Source organism: Plectropomus leopardus, chromosome 20, assembly GCF_026936395.1.
Source record: "Plectropomus leopardus strain MGB_pleo_1.0 chromosome 20, ASM2693639v1, whole genome shotgun sequence".
NCBI classification, from domain to species: domain Eukaryota; kingdom Metazoa; phylum Chordata; class Actinopteri; order Perciformes; family Serranidae; genus Plectropomus; species Plectropomus leopardus.
In genome coordinates this window covers 17599767-17622106 of record NC_142195.1, presented here as the reverse complement: position 1 = coordinate 17622106, position 22340 = coordinate 17599767, and the positions used below count along the sequence as shown (strand labels likewise).

At 39.9% G+C, this 22340-nt stretch overlaps 1 protein-coding gene across 5 annotated transcripts in view; it reads right to left on the bottom strand.

The window, feature by feature from the left end:
- Positions 1-1097: 1097 nt before the first annotated feature.
- fam163ba (family with sequence similarity 163 member B, genome duplicate a) overlaps positions 1098-22340 on the bottom strand; it is a 58393-nt gene continuing 37150 nt past the window's right edge. For all 5 annotated transcript variants that reach the window (XM_088070986.1, XM_088070984.1, XM_088070985.1 and 2 more), the window contains exons 3-4: positions 6509-6624; positions 1098-3620 (exon numbers count right to left, since the gene is read on the bottom strand). In XM_088070986.1, coding sequence (XP_087927112.1) covers positions 3174-3620; positions 6509-6601 — 540 coding nt within the window. In that variant the 5' untranslated portion in view covers positions 6602-6624 and the 3' untranslated portion in view covers positions 1098-3173. The remainder of the gene's footprint in view (positions 3621-6508; positions 6625-22340) is intronic.

The following is a 22340-nucleotide window of genomic DNA, read 5'->3' as shown; positions in this document are numbered from 1 at the left end:
GCCACCCACGGTGCAGCAGAAATGTACACATTTACAAATTTGCACATACCATATCCTCTTATTGTTTTATATATGTATTTCTCAGTATGTATTTCTTATTTGTATTATCTTTTTGTATTATTGTGTGTTTTTTTGGGGGGGTGGGGTGGGGGGCTTGCCTCAGGTTTCAAATGTGCTAGGTCCAGCACTGATGACTTGAGATGATGGGTAGATGCTGGCTTTTTGGCTTAAACAAGAGAGAGAGAAAAAGAAAAGAATTAGACTGCTGTTTTCAATCTAAGGTGGAACATTTTTCTTTAAAGAAATATAAAAAAGCTGCTTTGATCAGTAAACCTAGTGGTCTAAATCCCACTGTCTAGACAAACTGTATGCCTCTGCTGTCTGTGGTGCGGTGCTCAAGCATATGTTCCAGCATGCTGATATTTACCCTGCATTTAGCAGTTTACTAAATAAGATAATCCAGGATGATGCACCATGCTTGTGGTCGAATCCACTGTTCTGCATTTGTCAGCTGGCAGAAATATGGTCCTGTGGAGCACATCATCATTACAGTAAATGTTCATTGATAAACCTTAATATCAAGAGGTTCTTCATATAAAAACACACAATAAAAAACACTGTTGTAAAGGTCCAGCGTGTAGTATTTAGGGGCACCTCTCAGCAGAAAAAATATATAATGTTCACAACTATGTCTTCATCAGTTTAAAATCACCTGAAAATAAGAATCATTGTGCTGTTATTTTCTATTGACCAATTTTTATTTCTACATGGAGCAGGTCCTCTTCCACAGAGTCCACCATGTTTTTTCTACTGTAGCCCAGAAGAGACAAATCAAACACTGGCTCTAGATAAAGCCATTCGTGGTTTCGTGTTGGCCACTATAGTTCTCCTGCACACACACAAAGGGAGAAGTTTTTCACCAACAGATACCACTAAATTGCTTACAAGACCTTTAAACGTGTAGATTAATTGAAATAAATGAGTGACTTCTTAGACTCGTCATTCACAAACATTTGAGAGCAGTTGATCCGCAAGAAAATGTTTACTCAAGATTTAGTTTTGGAGAATTTAACAGCAACAGCAAAACAGATCAGAAGGATTTTCACACCATTTTATTAGCAACAATGTGTCTGTTAGTTATATATTAGAAACAAGGACAGAAACATTTCTGCTGTACTGGACTGAGTCTGAAAAAACAGCTGGATCATAAAATAAAGCAAGTAATTTAAATACTGTAGGGAAAAAGCAACACTGCATTTGAATATACACTTGTAATAATAATCATAATAATAATAAAGTTCTCTCATAATTCTTTATGGCACTAAATTTCCTGTGCAACTGTCACATCTGTTTAAAAAGTAAGGAAAGCATAGCATTGAGAACTGTGTATGTAAGTGTGTGTTTCTGTGTGTGTAATGTCAATGTGTGTTTTAGTGTATTTGCAGGAAAGCACATGTCACAAGAGGAAAAACTTAAAACAAAATCACTCACTGTTTCATCCTTTGGGAATATAAATGAGCATGATTGCTGATAAAATCAACAAAGAGACAGAGAGAGAGAGAGAGGTACAACAGCATTTACCATCTATTTTGAGAGGGAGGGGAGGTCCAAGAGGGACAATCTAATTCGCTTCAAGCCCCTCACACAACCACAAGCATCTCTTCTTGAAATCAAGCAGTAAATCATTTCATTCATTAAACGTGTGTCCTGTGTCCATAAAGCTCCTCCAGTCAGAAAATCAGCCCTCCAGCCAGGCGGCTCAGCCAAGCGCAGAAAATAAAAACAATCCCAAGAAGGAACTCTCTGAGTCCCTCAGAGGAAGAGCAAATATTCCTCAGTCCAACGAGTCGAGAGAAGATAGAGACTGGAGTGTATGCTATGGCCTGTTAAATATTTATAGATGTGCCTTTAAAGGTGAATTAATCTTTAGCCCATGAATCCATATATCAACAAATCAGAGACAACACGAGGAATGCAGTGAAGAGTCCATGAAATCAAACTTTGGTGAAAATGAATATCACACTTTAAAGTTAAATGCTGCCGTAAAAATGTTTTACTCCTTTGACCATCACCTACAACTCGAGTGTAGCATTAATCAGTAAAATAAAGATTTACAAAATAGAGTTACATCATCTGGTTGGGTTATGAATTTAAAGGTAAAGTGAATACAATCACTTTACAATAAATGTTTAAAATGTTATTGCAACCCATTGCTGGGTTTTGGTTTTACATAGGGGTGACAGACTGTGTTTATGGAATCAGAATCCTGGTATAACAACTGATCGAGTTATACACACACACGCACACATGCATGCAAGCACAGTCACACAAATGCACATAAATGCAAGAACCCATCCCCCTTTGGCACCTAGTCTGCCCTGCCTGCAAGAACACAGAGGTCTGCTGAAGTATACTGTATATACACTTTGTGTTGTCAGTAGATGCTCAGAGAAACCAGCCTCCCGTCAAAACTGGAGACCTCTATGAAAGGAAATCAAGCGCGCATTTCCATCTTCTGTGAGCCCTTTATGTCTTAAAATATTATGGCCTAAGTTAAGTCTATCTGAAATGTCAGCACATGGCAGCTAAAACATAACATCCCCCGTCCTCCACTGGTGGTGAGTGATATTTTATAATCTCTATAATCTGTGGATGGAGGCAGACAGATCATCCTGTCATAGGAGAGGGAAACACTGGACTTCTCCTAATCATATTTTGTTTGTAGCAGCTATGGCAGAGAGAAAATCCCTGACGATTATGTCATTTCGACATGGCGGGAGTCTGTGTGTCTTTCAGGCCATGGGCAGAAGAGTCCAGAGGAAGCAGGGCAACACAAACTTTATCAAATTGTGAAACAAATTCCATTCTGTTTGTTAAAAAAGAGCTTTTCAAAATAAAACAAACCAAGAAGTTCGTGTTATTGATGATTTAACATCTTTAAAATACTTTAAACTCTACAGTGGCCCAAGTTTAAGGTCCTGGACCTGAGCATAGTACCTTTGAGAATCCTGTCCTGAGTGCCATCTGAGTCCTCCATTCTGCACGAGGTGACCAGTAGAACAAGACTAGATCAGAATGCACTAGACTGGACTAAACTGGTCAAGATGATAAAAACACAGTCTGACTCGATGCCATCCCAATTCATTCAAGCACAAACTCACAACCTCGCTCAGCTAAACATCAGTGCTGATGCTACAGCTGCGTTGGAACATGTCCCTCATGGTGACTGAGCGGGCAAGGTTTGGTTTACGGTAATTTGAAATGTTCACAGGCACAGGCAGGTCCAGATCCTGCTGCTGGACGCTGCGGTAGCTGATTCGGTCACCTCCGTTCCTCAACCCATCTGGTTGATGGTGGATCTGCGGCTGAGGAGGAGGAGGAGGCTGGAGGTAGAAAGGCAACTCATAGTGTGTACAGGATGGACAGAAGGTCTGTGAGCGCGTCAGTTTCCTGGCCATGGGAGGGGTGGAGAAAAGGGCGGGGCCATTGGGAATGGAGGAAGCGGCGGCCGTCGCCGCCACAATGTTGTGATTGGAGTGGACCGGTGGGAGTCGGGATGTAACGGCAAAGTCTGGCTCCTCCTCCTCCGACTCGGACTCTTCCTTCTTGCAGCAATAATACTGGTGGCGATGGAGGAATCAGGATGGGATATGGAGAAAGATGATGGGGACCACAGATGAGAAAATGACGGAAGGGAAAATATTTGGGCAAAAGGTACCAAATGATGTAAAATGTAAGAGAGACAAGGGAAAGAAGAGTGCAGTTGAAAAGGGGCACAACAGAAAGTTAACATTAAGAGAACGCAATAGGAGAACTGAAATATCTGGCCATGCTGTTAGCAGTAACACAGCAAAATAAATGCTTTGGCGAATTAGTATACATGCACAATCCAGACAATAAAGGGGGACACAGAAGCTATGCAATGTACCACTGTGGAAGAGCTGGCAACAAAAAAAAAAATCTAGAAAAAAAATCAGTCTCAGTTTAAGTGTATGCTATCTTTATAATATTTTCGCTACTTTTCCTTACCATCAGAGTATGACTTTAAAAAAAATGCAGTTGTTCCATCACTCTCTTAAAAGCCAGACTCTATTTAGAAAAACAGTGATTCAAGGTTGCTGAACACAAGAGCTGCTGGTCTACCACTGCCTTTAACAATTATTTTTTTGTGTTACTTTGCCACTTAAAAGGGTTAATTCAGATTCACCAATGTCACACAATGACAAAAGTAACTGACTGAACAAAGCGGGAACAGACAACAGCTCTTATGTTCAGAAAGCTAAAGTTAGTGCATTAGTCAATGGAGTCTGGTGGCTTTGTTGAGAGTATAGATGGGAAACTGAAGCCATTAACAGCTTCCCAGTTGGTATTGGCTGTCTGGTGGAAAGGAAAAGTGATGAAAAATACTGTCAATACAGTGTACACTTAAACTAATATTGATGACCCCTGTCCTCAGCAGTACATTACATAGCTTCCATGTCAGACTCAGCCTGCTTCTCAAGCAAACTGGAGGTGTGCCGACTGGCATCTACTTTTTGTAATGCTATGACTATGGATTAGTAACCCATACAACCCCACTTAAAAAAAAAAAGGATCCCTTTAATGTCTTTAATCTAAACATTTATCAACAATGTAACACTATCACAGTTCACTCAACACTATTAAGAGAGAGGATTTGTTTCATAACCAACCCCGTCTCAGTGAAGCTGCACCTGTGCAACAGTATGACGTCAAAAAGGTTTCATCTCTGATTATTTTTTTCCCCGTGCCAAATCCTTAACAATTACAGTTCAAACAGACTTGTAAACGGAAAATTTGTGGCTGCTATTTCTGGCCCACAAAATGTAGCTTTCAAATTCATTCCTGGCAACCCGCCAACTAATATGAAGCCATAATTTGTGGATCACTTTTGATTTTGCTGTGAATATATAAAGAACCCCAAGAACCGTAATCAGCTCTGAGTGGAAAGGATCATATAATTTCCACTCCAGCAATGTTAGCTTAGTTTCCATTTGAACTGCTCTTATAGGTGTTTTACAATCTGCCTCACATTCACACATTTACACACACTCACACATGGATGGCAGAAAGCTACCATACGAGGCCGCAGCTTCACCACTGGGTGTAATTTGGAGTTCAGTGTCTTGGTCAAGGACACTTTGAGACACGGTTAGGAGGAGTCTGATACAAACCACCAACTCTGCGATTAATGCTCTACCTGCTGAGCTGCAGGCTAAATGTCTCTGGCCCCTGTTCAAAGCTTTTTGATTCCTATGAGTAGGAAATTTGTTTTGCCATGGCCTTACAGTATTAAGCCACATTTTTGACATTTTATATTAGTGTTCACATAGATTAGCTCCGTCTTGACTGTCATCATATTTTTTAATTTATTCTTCTTCATTTTTTTTTTTACAATAAAACCAAATGACTAAATATTTCAGTTGTGAACAGAGCAGAATACTTCCCCCCTACCAGCTACCAAGCTGCAGACCATTTTTAAAGATTCTTTAAGAGAAGGAAAAAAAGAAAAAAACTACACAGGTTGTATTTTAGCAATGAATTACCATATTTGTAGCCATGATTGTGCCACCAAAACTGGGTATTTTAAGCCAAAACACAATCTTTTTAAAAAACCCCATACCTACATTTTAACCATGTTAAAATAAAGAAACATGATGTTTCAACTAGATTTTTTAAAATCACGTTAATCACTGGATGACATTTCTGTATTTAAGAGGCTGTACTGAGGAAAAGGAATCCTGTAGAGTCATGGATTGGGGGCTGGACGAGGCCAAAATAATGCTCAAAAGTTAGGTTCAACTTTGGTGACAGAAAAACGGCATGGTCATTTTATTGAGTACCCTTGACCTCTGACATCAAGATATCCGAATGAAAATGGGTTCTGTGGGTACCCACGAGTCTCCCCCTTACAGACAGATCCCCTCTGTGATAGTTCAATGCAGTGTTTTGCTGTCATTTGATTCCTAACCAAGACAGTCTGGTAAGAATTGCTTTACCTTGTTAATATGGACTTCATAACTGCTTTTAATGTATAACAATGGATTTAAAATGTGATTAAAAATGCAATTAATCATGATAAACTATCAAAATTCTGTGACTAATCACTATTTTAAAAATTAAATCCGCGGACAGCCCTAGTTTCAACATATCTGCTCAGAAGAAATTTACAATGCCAACATCCATTCTTGTTCATGCATAACTTCTCTAACATATTCCTCCAAAAATCATGGCCACCTTTACCCCATCAATATGACTGTCTGTCTCTGTGTTTTGTTGCAACTCTGAATACAGTGGCAGAGTGAACATTTTCTATTCGGATAACAAAGAGTTGTACAGCCCTGGCAGACAAAGACAAAAAACACAGCCACACTCATAAATTAAAATTTTGGGTTGAAAGAACTCAAGGACATGCTGTACTTGGAGCTCTGCAGACGTTTGGTGGAAATACAGTGAATGCAACAGTGTCTGAAAGTAGCTGTGGCCTCACCTGCAGCCTACAGTAGCACAGTACTGCGATGATAAGGAGTAATATTACTGTAGCTAGAATTCCACCAGTGATGACCACTGTCCCGGCTGTCATTCGAATGGCTCTCCATCAACACCCTGCAGAGTGCGAGAGGAGGGAAGGATAGGAAAGAGAGTGGAAAAGAGAAAAGGGGGGTAGGGAGTGAGTGAGAGGATAAATGGAGGAGAAAGCACACAATTCATCAGCACAGTGGCTTCATTAAGTAGATTATAACTGTGTGTCATCTCTGTGGTGCTTATTGAATTATCCAGCAGTTAGGAGACATGTAATAGAATCATCCTACAAACGCTGCACATGATATAGACGAGATCTCAGGCTGGGACACGTAGAAAAAAGAAGTTTGTGAGAGAGAGAGAGAGCGAGGGGAATCAGCATTCAGCAGCCGAGCTGAAATGGCAGGAGAGCGCGGAGATAAATGGATGGTGGGAGTGAGGAGAGCTGAAGTGACTGAGCAGGTGATAGAAACAAAGACAGACGGAGCACACTGACATGGAGCAAGAGGGAGAAAGAGGTCAAGATGAGCTGAGTAATAGGGATAGAGAGGGATTTGATGAATGGATATGAAATGGAGAGACAAAAATGATGGAGGAGATAAGGAGGGTGGTGTGAGAGATGGATGGGGAGAGGTGAAACATAAACAGAGGGCGGATGGAAATGAAGAGGAGTGGATGAAAGAAAGAGGAGATAAAGGGGTGATGACAAAGGAAAATGGGGTTACAGGGTGACTGAAAAGATGGTAAAGGTGTAAGAAGACAAGGACTGAGAAAAGAGATTTCACTGAGCTGTGAATGCCAAGCACACAGTTGACTGGAAACAGATATTTTCATGCATGCATCCAGGACTTACAAAAGCCTAATCTTAGACTTTTGTTCATGCCCAATGTCTTAAAAACTAATTCAAAAACCCACAAGGAAATAGAATAAGTGTAGAAAGGACATTCCTATTCAAATCAACGTAGCAAGATGATCAGAGCGCCAGTTATTGTTATGTGTAGAATAGCCATGATGTGCACCAGGAAGGACTCCTAAAACCCAGAAATGAGTTAGTAAAACAGCAATTTCTAAATGCTATAAAAAACTAGGAGAGACAGAATGCTTGCAGTAGTTATAACACTTTAAACAAACATCTCAATTTGGTCTTTGGATTAATGTCAACCTTGTAACATATTATAACAAGACAAACAAAACACTTTATGTTACATAAAAATTCGTACAACACAAAACAAAAACAAAGAAACATATACTTCAAAGATGTCTGTGTGGAGGCTAAGGGGTCGAAAGTGTTGTCAATACCACTTAATAAAGAAAAGCAATTAAACTTCAACCCCAGCTAATGCAGATAGTCACTGATATATGGTTCATTATATGCCTCTGTGGAAATAAGAGCTGAAGTGCATAAAAGAGAAGAATGTATACCAACACCTTGACTGCACATCTTTTGGACAGATGTATAAGACAGATGTTTTGCAGAGAAATGAGTCAGTGGTTATGCATTTGCACTCTGAGAGGGTTTTCAAAGTCACAATGAAACAGCATTCTGAGAGTATTGCTCCCTTAATCAGATGCATCGCTTGATGAAACAGGGATCATTTTAAAAGTCTAGACTAAGGGAATATCAGATCAAGGAGAGTAAAAAACAATCTCAGATAAAGATTTTTTTTTTTAATTTGGTCCGATTCAACAATGAGCTGCAGATTAGAAATAGAATAATGGAAGACACTGCGCACAGTGGACAGAGAGAAAGATCAAGACCTTTATTGCATCAATCAGCAGGAACATTCGACTGGACGGCTGTTAGTGACCTGTGAACTCTGACCTTAAATATAAGGTCACAGAAAAGACAAATGAAGCTAAATGGAGAGACATGAGCTTTACATTCATATTCAGCAAGCTCTGCAGAATCACAGATAACAGGAAATGTAGATCTGTGCTATATTAAATTGCGCTACATTGAAATACGTTTTCAAATCTCTCATCAAACTCATCAAATAAAGCCACCTGGTCAGTGGCCCTACATTTTAAACTGTGATGTTTAGGTAGGCACTCTAGTGTCTCTTTTGAATGTGTCAGTTTCTGCTTGCTACATGCCAAAGAGTCTTTTCAAGATGAACTTCCATGTTCACAGGAAACATACAGTAGGTTACAACACTGAAAATAATTGGTTAGCTTTCCAACAAGATCATGATTTAGGTTACAATGAGATGACTTTTGGTTTTACTCAGGGCACAAACAGCAGTCCTTTAAAGCTGAATAACTGCACAGGTTTTGAAATGCACAAGTAATTTTTGAGTTGGACAAATGCTGCTTCGTTAGGGGCTGTTTGACGTGCACTGTACACATGGGGAGGCGGGATGAAGGGGGTGGGAAGAAGAACAATCATTGCCTGATCAGCTGCGCCTGACTGGCCATTAGAGGTAGATGAATTTATGAATAGAACCTGAAATTGTGGTCTGCTGCGTCTGGCTCTTGCACAACTGAAGCAGAGCCACAAGTTGATTTCCCAAGGTCTGTGCTTTTTTTCTCATTCAGTCAATCTTACAGTGTAGCCCATACCCAGCTAGTTTGTTGGTGCAGCTAACTTGCTAATTTGTGAGCATGTGAGTGTACAAGAGAGAGACATAGAGAGAGAAATGAAGAAGAGAGAATTAGAGAGTAGAGAGAAAGAAGGAATCAAAAGTTGGACTTAACCCATTTTTGCAGAAATGGAACCACCTCCTCCCTTTGCAGTATGCTCTTTATACTACATCATTTGCTCTAAGCATCTATATTGCTGCCAAAAGGTTTACATTAGAGTTCTGATGGGGCCCAATAAATCTGACCTGACTCTACATGAACCAGAATAGTATCTGTCCCAGCCTCACCCAACCTACAGCAGCAGTTTTGGGCCAAGGTCCAGTTAAACACTTAACCATTGGTTAATCTATGAAGAAATAGAATAATTAGCATTAACTGTACCCAAAATCAAACTCTCTTAACTTGGCAGGCAAAGAATCAAAGCTCTAGTTTTGACATTGGAGTTACTGAAAGCTCAGTGTGTCTCGTATATATGTTAAAGGGTGCCTTCATATTAGACACTAAAGGGGCATGACAAGGAATCTTTGTTTGACAATCTATATTGCTTGTGATTGCATCTTTTCTTTTTGTTACTTATTCATATTCAAGAAAATGCATGTTTTATCTTTATGTAATTTATTCCAGTTAATTTAGCTGTTGTTTAGTGTGACTCACAAAACCCAAACCATGATCGTCATGCAATCATGAGACTTGAGTATTTTATAGATTTCGCAGATTCAGGTAGTCGATGTTACACGCAGATAGAAATGACTGGAGTGAATGCCCCAGAATGTCTTTAGAACATTTGCAGCAGTACAGTATGATTGACTCGAGACTGAAGTGACCTCATTCTCAGCTTATTAGATCAATGCTCCCCTTTAATTACCGCTTTTCAGTCTCTACAGCAGATGGATTACAGGAAGAGGCACTGAGGTTTCAAATATTCATTTTACTCTTGGAGGTAACGTACATTAATCTCAAACATTGCAATGGCATTCAAACTGTCAAAAGTATTTCCTTCTGTCTAACTTCCCTTCACTGCAATGTTTCTATTACATAACTGAGGAGTTTGATCCGTGCAGCAGCCGGCGTGTGTCCATCAACAATATATTGAACCTTCACCGGCTCACACGGACTATAATCTGCTAACAGCAACTCCACCCTAAATCCTGTATGGTGGATTTGCATTGCTGGCTGCACTGTCCTTTTCTCTCACCTTTTTCAACACTAAAGTGCTGCACTGTGCAGGACAGAGATGGAGCTCAGGGCGGCAGTAGAAGCAGGGTTTCAGTATGGTTACTTTTATTGCTGCAACAATTGTACTTGTGAGCTCAGAATTTGCTCAGTATTAATGTCTTTTTTATAATCAACGGAGCATTGCTTGAAAATACACATCCACAACAGGGCAGCAACGAAAGATTACTTTCATTGCCAATTAGTCTGTTGGTTTTTTCTTGATTTATCGGCTACTTCTTTGTCAGAAAATGGTGAAAATGTTGACTGGTGTTTCCCAAAGCCCAAGATGCTGTCGTCCACAACCCAAAGAAACTCACTTTACTGTTGTATAGGAGAAAATAAATCAGATAATATTCACATTTAAGAACCTGGAAATAAAGAATTTAGATTTTTTTTCTTTAAAGAATTTACTCAAACCAATAAATCAAAAAAATGGTTGTCAGCTAACTGATCAATTGATTTATCATTGCAGCTCTAATTCACAATCTCCCACAATGTTACATTTGCAGTAACAAACAGCAGAAAATGGGTTCCCCAATGTTCTGGTTGCATTTCAAGTACGGTATTAGACTTCAAATGACCTCCATTATTATTGCAAGTTTTAATGAATCAGTGACAATCATTATAAATAATATAATAGTGATATAAAAGTTTTTAAAAATGCTGAGGTTGAGTGTTGACATGGATTGTGTTGCTTATTTAATCAGGCAGAAATTAAATAATTCAACAAAAAGTAAAAAGACCAAAAAAAAAAAAAAAAAACATAGCAAAAGCTTGAGTTTGCAACAGGAAGCAAAGATTTGATGCAATTTGATGAGGCAGTAAATTATGCATTTCTAAAATAACTTGTGTTGCATTCACATGGAATCAGGCAGGCAGTGAACGGCACACAGACAGGAAAAACAAACAGTCTGAATGACAGGACAGTAAATATACATGATGATATGTTGTGATGCTGATGTGGAATTGTCGAATTATTTTATGTAATTATTCTACTACTGTTTGGTAATGGCCAAGATCACCTTGCTTTTGCCTTGTGCGAAGGAGGTTTGTAACATCTGGTTGTAAATTCTGTTGTAGAGGATGGCGGAAGTTTAAATATTTTAACTTTGAATGGCAATGATGTCTACTGTTACCATTGCCAGTATTCTCTGCTGGCTCACCTAAATTTACCATCCTTCTCTCACCCACTACATGAAATCCAGTCACCATTTATTGTCTGCCTTATTCCGTGTGAACGCAGCATTAATCTTTAAAAGTTTTCTCCTCGTGTTCCATAACTTAACATTGTTCGTCTTTCAGTGTCCTTTTGCCCTCTTACCTTGCAACTGTCCTGTGTTAGTATCTACGCACATGTTTCACCAGACATTGTTTTTAAAAATAGATAAAGCTAAAAAAAGTTGTCACTCAGTTCCTGGGTTGAGTAACAGTCTTGTAAATCTGAGGAAAACCCTGCAGACACTTGACAGATGTGGGCACAGACCTTTTTTCCCTTCATTACATCCACAATCTGGAAGTGTCATAGGACCACACCATCACACTGCATTGTGGATAATTGCCTGAAACCAAAAATAGGACAGCAGGCTTGTTGCTAAGCTATGACTCAATGGTGCAAGCCATTATCAGCTGCAAGCACGCAGCAGTATAGGCTGGTGTTGTCAATATATGTAACTCAACTGTGACGTGGACGCACCCTAAAATAGACATAGTGAGAAAAGAAGCAGGACTGCCAAAGTCTTTTGGTAAATGTAAACGATCAGTCATGCTATTTCCTGCTTACCCAGAACGCAATTTACATCGAGTTTGCCCTTGCATCCTGGAGTAAACAATGCTCTCCATCAACATCCATCAGCCCACTCCAAATACTTCACTGTAGTGCATACTATTCACCAAGTGACTGACAGCGCTGACCTTCTCACCCGCAAACACCTCTGAACCAAGTTGAATTCCTCTGTGGGTAACTTGACTAAACCATATTAGCTTTCATTGGGATATGTCTCTCCAGAGATGCTCAATAAAGTTAGAATAGATCAGACTGTCTCTGCAGGAGCTATCTGTCCTGTCTGCAAACAAAACACAGCTTCTCTCCCCGCAGGCTGGAATACAGCTGGACTCTAATCCAATCTGCAGGCCACACAGTCCGCCAACCAAATCAATATGATGGAACAACAAGAACAGAGCGTTTTGGTCTTATAGGCTTCAAGGTGAGTTCAAGAGAGAAATGTGGCGATTCTGGGACATTTTTTTTTGTGTGAAGGCTGAGACACACCAAATTGTCATTACAGAGCTAGTCACCTGTATCTCGTCTGAAAAGTTGCCCTTCAACACACTGCAATGACTGCTGCTCATGGCCAGCTAGCACATACGTTCTCTGTCTGCATGAGAGAGAGTGTCTCTATAGCAGCAGGCAGCAGTAGTCTGTATTTGTCTTTCTAAAAGGAAAACTGGAGGGCCAACAAGATAGATTAGGGTTGGTGGTTAGTGGAGTGGGGTAGATTTCTGGTTTTGCTGGTCTGATCTGGTGTGAAAGCTTAAACTGGTTTAATTTATGCAAACTGGCTGAACCGTCATTTGTCATTATGTCACATCACATTCTGGCAGAAGCCTGCCACAGCACTAAATCCGACTCAAATTGGATTAGTAATAAAGAATATGACAGCGTGATTATTATAAGCCTAATATCATGTTTTTAAACTGACTAATGGAGCAACCAGTGCCCAACAGGTCATGTGAATTTTACTGCTGAGCAGAGGCCACCGGTGTCTGCATCATGCATGATGCGGACAACATGTGCATGTTTGCTTAGTTTTTGGGCTAATGAGAAGAGATAACAGAGTTAGTCTATTAAAAAGACTTAAACTGCAGTAATATGGTAGCATTTGGATTTGAAGCTAACAAAAGAAGTGTCCTTACAGTGCTGCTGTGAGCTGAACTTTTTCAGATGCTGTATTTCTATTTACTCCTTTCACTGGCTTTGGAAGAGCCACAAACCTACTTTTTTAAACAACATAAAGCAAAACACAGTTTCAGCTGGCTGGAGGATGAACGCAGAGAAGCTGAACATTTCTGCTAACATAAAAGATAAACTGCCAATCAGAGATAACTTATCTCTTTTGGTTTGATCTTACCAAAGCAGCTTTTGTCAGCTTCCAACCTCCGAAGGCATCTGTTTTAAAGACCCACTGTCTGCCACCTGCACAGCACCAAACAGCTGACAGACAAAAATTAGTGACTATCTGGTGAATAGAGTGGAGCATTTAGCAGCTAAAGAGCCAGATTTTTCCCTCAGGAGACAGTAGAGCGCAAAACAAGAGATAGAAGGAGAGTGAATATTGAACTTGCATTCACCAGATGGCCAAACACATGACTCTAAATGACTGCTAATGTAGTGTCCACTGGATGCATATGTTGGGATAATATGTAAATTAGATTTTTACAGCTTATTTTACTGCCCCCAAGTGGCCTCAAATATATTTCTGCTTTACAAACATAACAAAATACTAACAATTTGGATGAAAAATACTCTTAGCAAAAGCATAGGTTTTGTTTTCTCAGCATTTGAGGGGACATGTGTTAAGCAGGGATTCTGGTTGTCCTCACACAAGAAATTCAGTACCAAACATCTTTTTGCTTTGATGAATGTTTATGCACCCCTTTGTACACAAAAAGAATACAAATCTATTTCAAAACAGACAAACAAACTCTCCCCTACACATGATCAACTGATCCACTACGCATAGATGTGCAACATATCTTTTGCCTGATTAAGGTCTAGTTACCAAAATGTCTCAGTAAATGAAGTTCTTTTACAAGTGAGACAGTGTGCAGGAGTTTGCAAATTATTTGTGCCATTCCAGTTTCAGCTATGGTGGAAATTGTTATTTCTTGCTTCAACTGTGCATAGTTGCTTCATCTTCTCTCTGTTTTATGGTAGATTGCAACCATTGTTTTTGAGGCTGTATTCTGCCACTGGAGGCATTATGGGTCTCCTTCTAGCAGTGCACAGAAGTAAAGTCCTCTGCTACATTAATTTTATTATTGATTGGATTACTACACTGCGGGCATGATAATTTTTCGTGTAATGTTTTCAAGTGATACATACAAAACGAGCATGTAGCGTAATGCATTTGTTGATACAGATATAAAATGTCAGTTTTCTTACTAACCTGTTAACCTGTACATTGCATGAGCAGTATTACCTGTGGCGGTACTGAGCTGTTTCCCTCAAAAATTGGTGCCTCTCCTTCACCTCTAACCCTTTTCTAATTAGTGCATGCACAGTCATAGCGTGCACAAAACACAAACATACATAAATACATAATGCAGGGATACAGCGCAAAAACAGCAACACAGCAGTATAATATTAACTATGTATATGATGCACGTGTGTTATTATCGTAAAAGAAAAAAAAAGTCAAAATCTTGACAAGCTTACTAACGTTAAAGCACACAATGAATGACAGAAAAAAAGTCAATACTCATGTGTACACACACACGCACGCACACACACACACACACACACGTGCGCGCACACACACAGACTATCTTAGCCTAGCCATCCTCCAGCGCACACATACACAACACACACACACACACACACACACACACACACACACACACACACACACATGTACATGCAGCATTAGTTACTGTGCAGGGAAGGCAGGCAGTGTGTATCTCCAGGGGCTCACTTAATCAGAACAGTGTGTGAGGGATGTGTTGCAGCAAGACGGCGAACATTGTTAATTATTTAACCACACACACACACACACACACACACACACACACACACACACTTACACAGCGCAAACACGCAACTCAAGCTTCATTGTGAAATAGTACAGGAGAAAGGCAAACTTGTCAGCTCAGCTCATTTTGCTGGTATCCGTCCACAAGAATGACAAGAGGTTCTGGGTGCAGGGAAGAGCAGCAGTGGGCACACACACACACACACACACACACACACAAACACAAACACAAACACACACACAAACACACACAAACACTCACATGCAATAATTTTAGTACTAGCTAACATGCTCCGACAGTGGGCTTTGGAATAAATTGCCACGCTTTGATGAAACATGGCAGGGATCACAGCAGAGGTCTTGCTAGGAATAATGGCTGTTGACAGGCTTTCAGTTGAATGGGGGAGAAGTACACAGTAGGTGGTGGATTCGAGTCATACACAAGAGACAATAACATGCCCTGGGAACAATGGGATGAGTCCTATTACAGCTGTAGCTGTCAAAGAGTGATTTTACACATATATTTTCAGCAATATCCAAAGACGCGGCACATAAAGACATGCAATGTTCTCTAAGGAAATGACACAAGTCCTAAAAAATATATTTATGTTGATGACTTCCTTCGGAGTGCTCAAGTTTCTATGCCAGGTGTTCAAGTTCACAGACTTTGATAACAGAGCTCTAATTTGACAATATAAACACAAACACAATGAACCGGTCTTCGTGACTAAATCTTTTTGATTACAGCTTTTTGTCCTTGATTAGTCTTTGTCTATCCTCTAATAACTGTGCAATCAAAGAGTATTCAATTTGCCAGAATAATTACTAACTCACACAACTAACACAATTTCCACCTACAGTGTGTTTTATCTTCACAGACAGAATTCAAATGTATTCAGACTTCCATTATGCAACATTCATCACATTTACCATCACTTACATATTGATGTGTGATGCACCATCATGGAGATAATGAGGCGCCACTGTGATCCACTCTGCAGCTACACTTCATTACTGCTCCTTTGGAACACAGCTCGTCCTGCTGTGATGTGCTGGTGATACAGCTGTATGGCTTTAAGGGAGAAGTTTAACGTTTTGGGCTTATTCATTTTCTTGCTGTGAGTTAGATGATATTACTGATACCACTCTTTACTGATACGTTTAATAGTTAAATGTGGATCTACAGCCTGAGGGTGGATAACTTAGCTTGGCATGGCTTAGCGTAGTGGCTTGAAGTGTGGGGAATCACCTAGCTTGGCTTTCTAAGTTCACAAATACATATAATATGTTTTCTGGCATGTCTGTGACATTGAGCATGACATGCCAGAAATGAACAAACAATCAAACAAAAACCCCCAAAAGACACTTATGTGCTAGGGGCAATAATAAAGCAGTCTGTCGCCTATTTGTATTTTTTTTCCCCACACTTAATAAACCTGAAAAAATGCGCTAATTTTGGTGGAAAAGGGGTTACATTGATTGTAGTGACTCCTTTCAATGCTCTTAGTTATGTTTAACTATAAATCTGAATAAAATTTAAACAAGTGAGTTATATAAAAATTCCCCCCCTGTACGATTATTATGAGGGGGAGTTAGTTATGATCAAAACCCCAAACCCATTTTTTTTCTTGTAGCACGCTGTAAACATATTTATATGTGCATTAAAGTTGGCCATTTTAACATGAGGGTCTTTGGGGCTTGACTTGCTTTTGGAGCCAGTCTCAAGTTGCCATTTGAGAAACTGCAGTTTTTGACACTTGGCTTCAGTTTTCAGCCCTGGAGGTTTCTGCTTGACTAGCATCAATCTTTATGCCGAACTGTGCAAATAGTCTCCTTCTTGACTGGTATCAACCTTCTTATCCAAGTCCCTGAAAGGCTGTGAATGAGCTTTTTCCCAAAATGTTGAACTCTCTCTTTAAGTCTTATCGTATTGAAATGATTCCTGTTGGATCAAATACGTGCTCAAAATGAGCAGGGGGGTTCCACTGGCAGACTCTTTGATTCTACGAAGTAAATATTTAATCCTAAAAAAAAGAAATTGCAATTGATGTAAAAATTCTATTTCAATTAATTTGCTCAAAAGGTAATTCTGAGGATGAAAGATGCATAAAATGTCAATGTTTCAATTTAGAATACAAATGATACTGAAGCCAATGTGCAAATGTTCCCCAAGAGGGAGAAAATGAGTTCATTAAACATTAACATGAAGAAGTTAAGGAATTAAAACGAGCTTTAGCCGTGATGCGATGGTGCAACATTGATTTGACTAGATTTTTATTTATTTATTTTGCCATAAGCCTCAATGCAAGCAGTCATATAGACCCCCAAAAATCTTCACAAACCCTCTCATATAGACTGACGTACACATTTCTTAATACGCTTACGAATTCTCCCTTAAGCCCTGTCATAATATTATCCTATCTAGGCAGCACTGACCCTGACTGCAGCATCACTCGATTCTTCCTCTCCGGCTCCTGGCTCACCCTGTTCCAGCGTAAAATTTCACCAGGCGTACAAAAATTTCTTTTGCCACCGTTTCTTTGTGTCCCTGTACTCGACTCCTACCTCATCTGTCTACTGAAAGGCACCAACAAGCTTAGCTCAACCCCAACTCTGACCTTGAATCAGGTACCTGGGAAATAATACAGGCTGACAGAGATAGAGAAAGAGTTTGTGCATGAAAATAGAGAGACTAGGTCTCTCATGAAGTGATAATTGGAAACCAGGAATAGTTTTTATCCCTCTCATGTGTCCTGGTATTGCTGGGCAAACGTTTCTGTAATTAGTGCCCCTCTGTGGATGATATATCATAAAAATGGCTCCTGGCTAGTATGAATATAGCACCATGAGGACATTTGGAAAAAAAACTTAACGGTGACCTGGGGGTCTCTTCATTTAATTACACAGCTCACTAAATGTCTCTCATCCATCTGAACGACCTTGCTTAGTTGCTCTTCCAGTTCAAATTGCATGCTGATGTAATGTAACTTTAAACGTGCTGTGCATGCACTGGAAAAGGAGCATGCCCTTCCTTGTCCACGACATACTGTATTTTTAGACAACGTATTTTGCTTTTAGCTCTTCCTATGGAGTGACTGTTCATTTTTGGGAATATTAAAGAATGGCATGGCGCTATGATGTTATGAATGTGTAAAATGAATAAAGGAGCACCATTACTGACACTATTTCTCAAAAACACCATGATGGGTTTCATCTCAGTATTTGCGTAAAACATCAACAGCAGTGGCCCCCAAAAGATTTTTCATAGGGGCAGAAACTGTATCCAGAACACCCCTGGCCTCCTCTCGGGGGTCCCTCTGCACACAAAACAGGTAACAGGAAATAATCATGTAACCAAAACAAATTGTGTTCCCACTACAATATTCCAATGAGTAAAAAGTCTGCAAGTCAGTTCTCTCAAAGCCTCAGTCTTATTTAATCTGCCCTTGTCTCCATCTTAGCCATAAATCTCTTCTGATTTATTTACTTTAAAATGCAAAATCGATCTAGAATATACAATAACTGTCACTTGTATTTACTTGAGTCTGTGGCAGAAGCAGTCAGCTCTAATATTTTTTAGAGAAATGTAACATAAATGGATTGTTTCTCATTTAAGTGTTGTATTCAGTTCCTGGAGAAAATCAGGATGCTTTTTTGGAGTCACATCAGTGCTCAGATAAAAGTGCTCATCTGATCCGTGTAAAATAGGTGATAAAAGCATTTGTGCGCCCTGTGTTTGGTATGTGTGTGTGTGTGTGTGTGTGTGTGTGTGACAAAATTCTCATTTCACTGCACTTTTAAGAAGGGTGCCGCTTTGGTATGAGTTGCAAACAATGCCTCTTTTACTTTGAATTGTCTACTTTTGAACAGTAGATAAAAATCTTTTAAAATTATGTCTTCTATCTGTCAATCTGAGTGTACTTTTTTCTTCCAAAAATGTCTTTTTAACTAAATGGTTGATGAAAATGAACTTTTGCTTTCAAAATAATTGCATATAATCACATTTTGTCCGTCTGCCTCCGCATTTCCTGCTCCTCCCCTCTGCCATGCCATGCTCTACCCTCTGCTGTGCAAATAATACCACTAGTCTGTGTGTGACAGGCTATAATCTTGGCACCAGCAGGAGCAGAATTTGGCTCAGAGATATTACAGTTTCTTTGAACTTCACAGTTGATTGATTGAAGAGTAGTTCTCAGCCCTGAAACTGAGTGATGCAAGCTGTAAAAAGGTGTCCTCGGCACGCAGCTCTTGTCATGGAAATATGTGGACTTACAGGAGAGTTTAGAGCTGTAAGAAGGCAGTTACTGCATCGACCTTAATCTTAACTTTTGGCCTGACATAATAAGAAAATGTCATCACTTTAAATAATAATCCTGTTTTACAGGCATAGATTAATTGCACACAGTTAGAAGGGACTTGTTATGCTTTTCCTTATTTTTTCTCATATCACGTTCTCATCCCAAGTTGTCAAATATTGCCACTTTGCAGTGGATATACATATTACACTCAAGGTGTCCTTTTGCATCTGCTTGAAGTTGCAGGGTGCCACTGCTGTGAGATCAACAACATCACATGTTAGGATTGTGCTGCACATGGCAACAAATGCTGGAATGTCATTAAAAAGTGCATGTTGGCATGGATGGTTAGGATTAGGCAGAAGAGGTACATGGTAAGGTGTAGTAAAAACACATCACATGGGAAGCGTACACCGGACTCCCGCATGAAAGTCTGTTCCATCTGGCTGCATTCTCAACTGGTGCTGTCTGTCCACGTGTCATGCTGACACAGTGCATGAGAACAGCCTGAACGCTGACCAATCAGAGCAGACTGGGCTTGTCAGGAGGGGGACTTAAAGAGGTGTTTTAACGGAGTGTTTCAGACAGATGGTGAATGAAGGCGTTCCAGCACAGACAGTATGAGGAAGCCAATACACAAATATGAACCTGAAAATCTGCACAATAGGTCCCCTTTAAAGGAGCCAAATAAGCATCCGGATACATTAACTCTAACCTGCTAGTAAAGAGCATAAGTAACCCTCAAAAAAATGCTGCAACAGGTGTTGCAGTCAGTGGTATTTTAGGTCTGTCTAATGTATATAGTGTCACTGACTGCCTCTGCTGCTGATTCAACATGCTTAATCAGCCACTGATGACAAGTGCCAGCAGTGTTGGACACACCACAAAAACTACAGCCAGTGGTCTGCTACAGAGGCTCAACGATGGCCCCGCGCCACCAGATGGATGAATGTCAGCTTGGTGCATCAAGGCCATTAGATGCACATGGTAATCAAGCAACAATTACAACCAACACATTGAGTAAAAACACTTGAGAATATGGCTACAATGTGTGCAGATGTCTGTTTAACTGAGGCATATACATATCTGTTTGTCTGTGTGAGTACATTAATGTAACTTATAGGTGACCAGAAAGGGCCATATTTGATGCTCTTGAGCAAACTATGTATTACAACATCTCACACACACCACGAGCAGCTTCACTCTAATTGCATGAATAGTTATCGTTTTTGCTTAGCGCTACATAAATATAATGGACAAGAGCAGAGCTACAACTCGACAGCGCCTCCAGTCTCAGGGCCCCACTGAAATAAACTGCTGTTTACGACACAATATCAGTCTGCCGAGAGATATTTATCCAAACCCTCTGCGCTGTTTGATTTCATATTGAATAATAACAATAACAATAATGAAAACCAATTGTCAGCGCGTTTCGCTCAGCCTTGGGCAATGCATAATCTCTCCATGTTTGCATGTGTGTTGTGTGCACAAAGGTGTGTCTATTCTATTCTGACTCGGAGGAGGATCATAACAGAAGCTGCTGCCTGCTGCTGGTTCACTCCTTGTTTATAAGTTCAGTGTCACTCATGTCTGCTCCTGAAAATTTGAAGTGACAGAGGAGACAGTCTGTTGTGACACTCGGAGCTCCACCAGGACCTCCCGGTGTGAAAACAGTAACCATGCAGATACCAGGATGATAGTGCGCTAAATCTCAGACAGGTTATTGAACCCCCCCCCCATTAATTTACACCATAAGACACCATTAAATTACATTTGCTCCTGACACTTGACAATGAGATCATTCCAATTTTAGTTTTTTTCCTCACTTTTCTGTTTCTCCCTAAGCAACAGCATACATCATTCTATCCCTGGGTTAGGGACTGGTTCGCTTATTTACAGTAGTCTGGGTTGACTGGGGTCTTGAAACATCACTGTGTGCCTCAGCCAATGACATATATCCTATGACATCATGTGCAAGGCATAAAGTCATAGTAACAAGTACAAGTACGTGTTTGTAGATGTATCAGGCTTATTACTCTGTACACACAGCAAAGTGGGCTATGACTAGAACTACCATCTTGTGGATGTATGCCTTCACCAACCAGTCGAGCTGCAGGTAACATCCACGTCTGTCCAGACTCATATGTAGCCATGACAGTAAACAATGGTTCAAATATGTGTGTTGCTGCAAAGAAGCTTCATACAGTTTCAAGATTACTGCCACCAAATCAGTATCCAATCAAATGTTTCCCCTTCTGTTCCTGAGTTATGAATCTTGAATAATGGCCAGAAAAGTGTTGACCTTTTACCTTTGACCACCAAAATAAAGTCAGTTCATTGTTGACTCCAGGTGGACGTTTGAGCAAATTTTGAGGAACTTCCCTTAGGGCATTCTGGAGAATGCCATAAGGGAAGGGAAGATGGACACAAGGTCATAGTGACCTTGACTTTTAACCACCAATATAAAATTGCTCAAAAGTGCAAAAGTGGATGTTTGTGGCAAATTTGAGGAAATTCCCTCAAAGTGTAAAAATTAATTGTGTTCACAAGAATGTGAAAAACAGATAGACAACAAGGAGACATAGGCCTAAAGCCTCTGGCCTGTGACATCGCAGAGGCATAAAAAGTAGCTCTGAATTAAAATCTGTAGAAAGTTAAATTAATTACATAATTGCACTTGGTATGCAAATACGTCATGGATGCCAGAATGATATATTGTGATGACATCTGGACGTGTTTGGCTTCACAGCAAACTAGATCAAGTTGAGTTCAAATTCTAATAATTTACATAAATAACTGCAGTAAATCTCATTAGCTGCGTGATTTTGAACCTTTCCATATTTCAGTAGACACCCACTCTATGAATGTGACAGGGCTGTTGTGGCTGAATGTGGTTATTTGAATATCCAGTAGTTGTGTGTCTGCATACTGAGGTGTCAACATGCACAAAGACACATTTCTG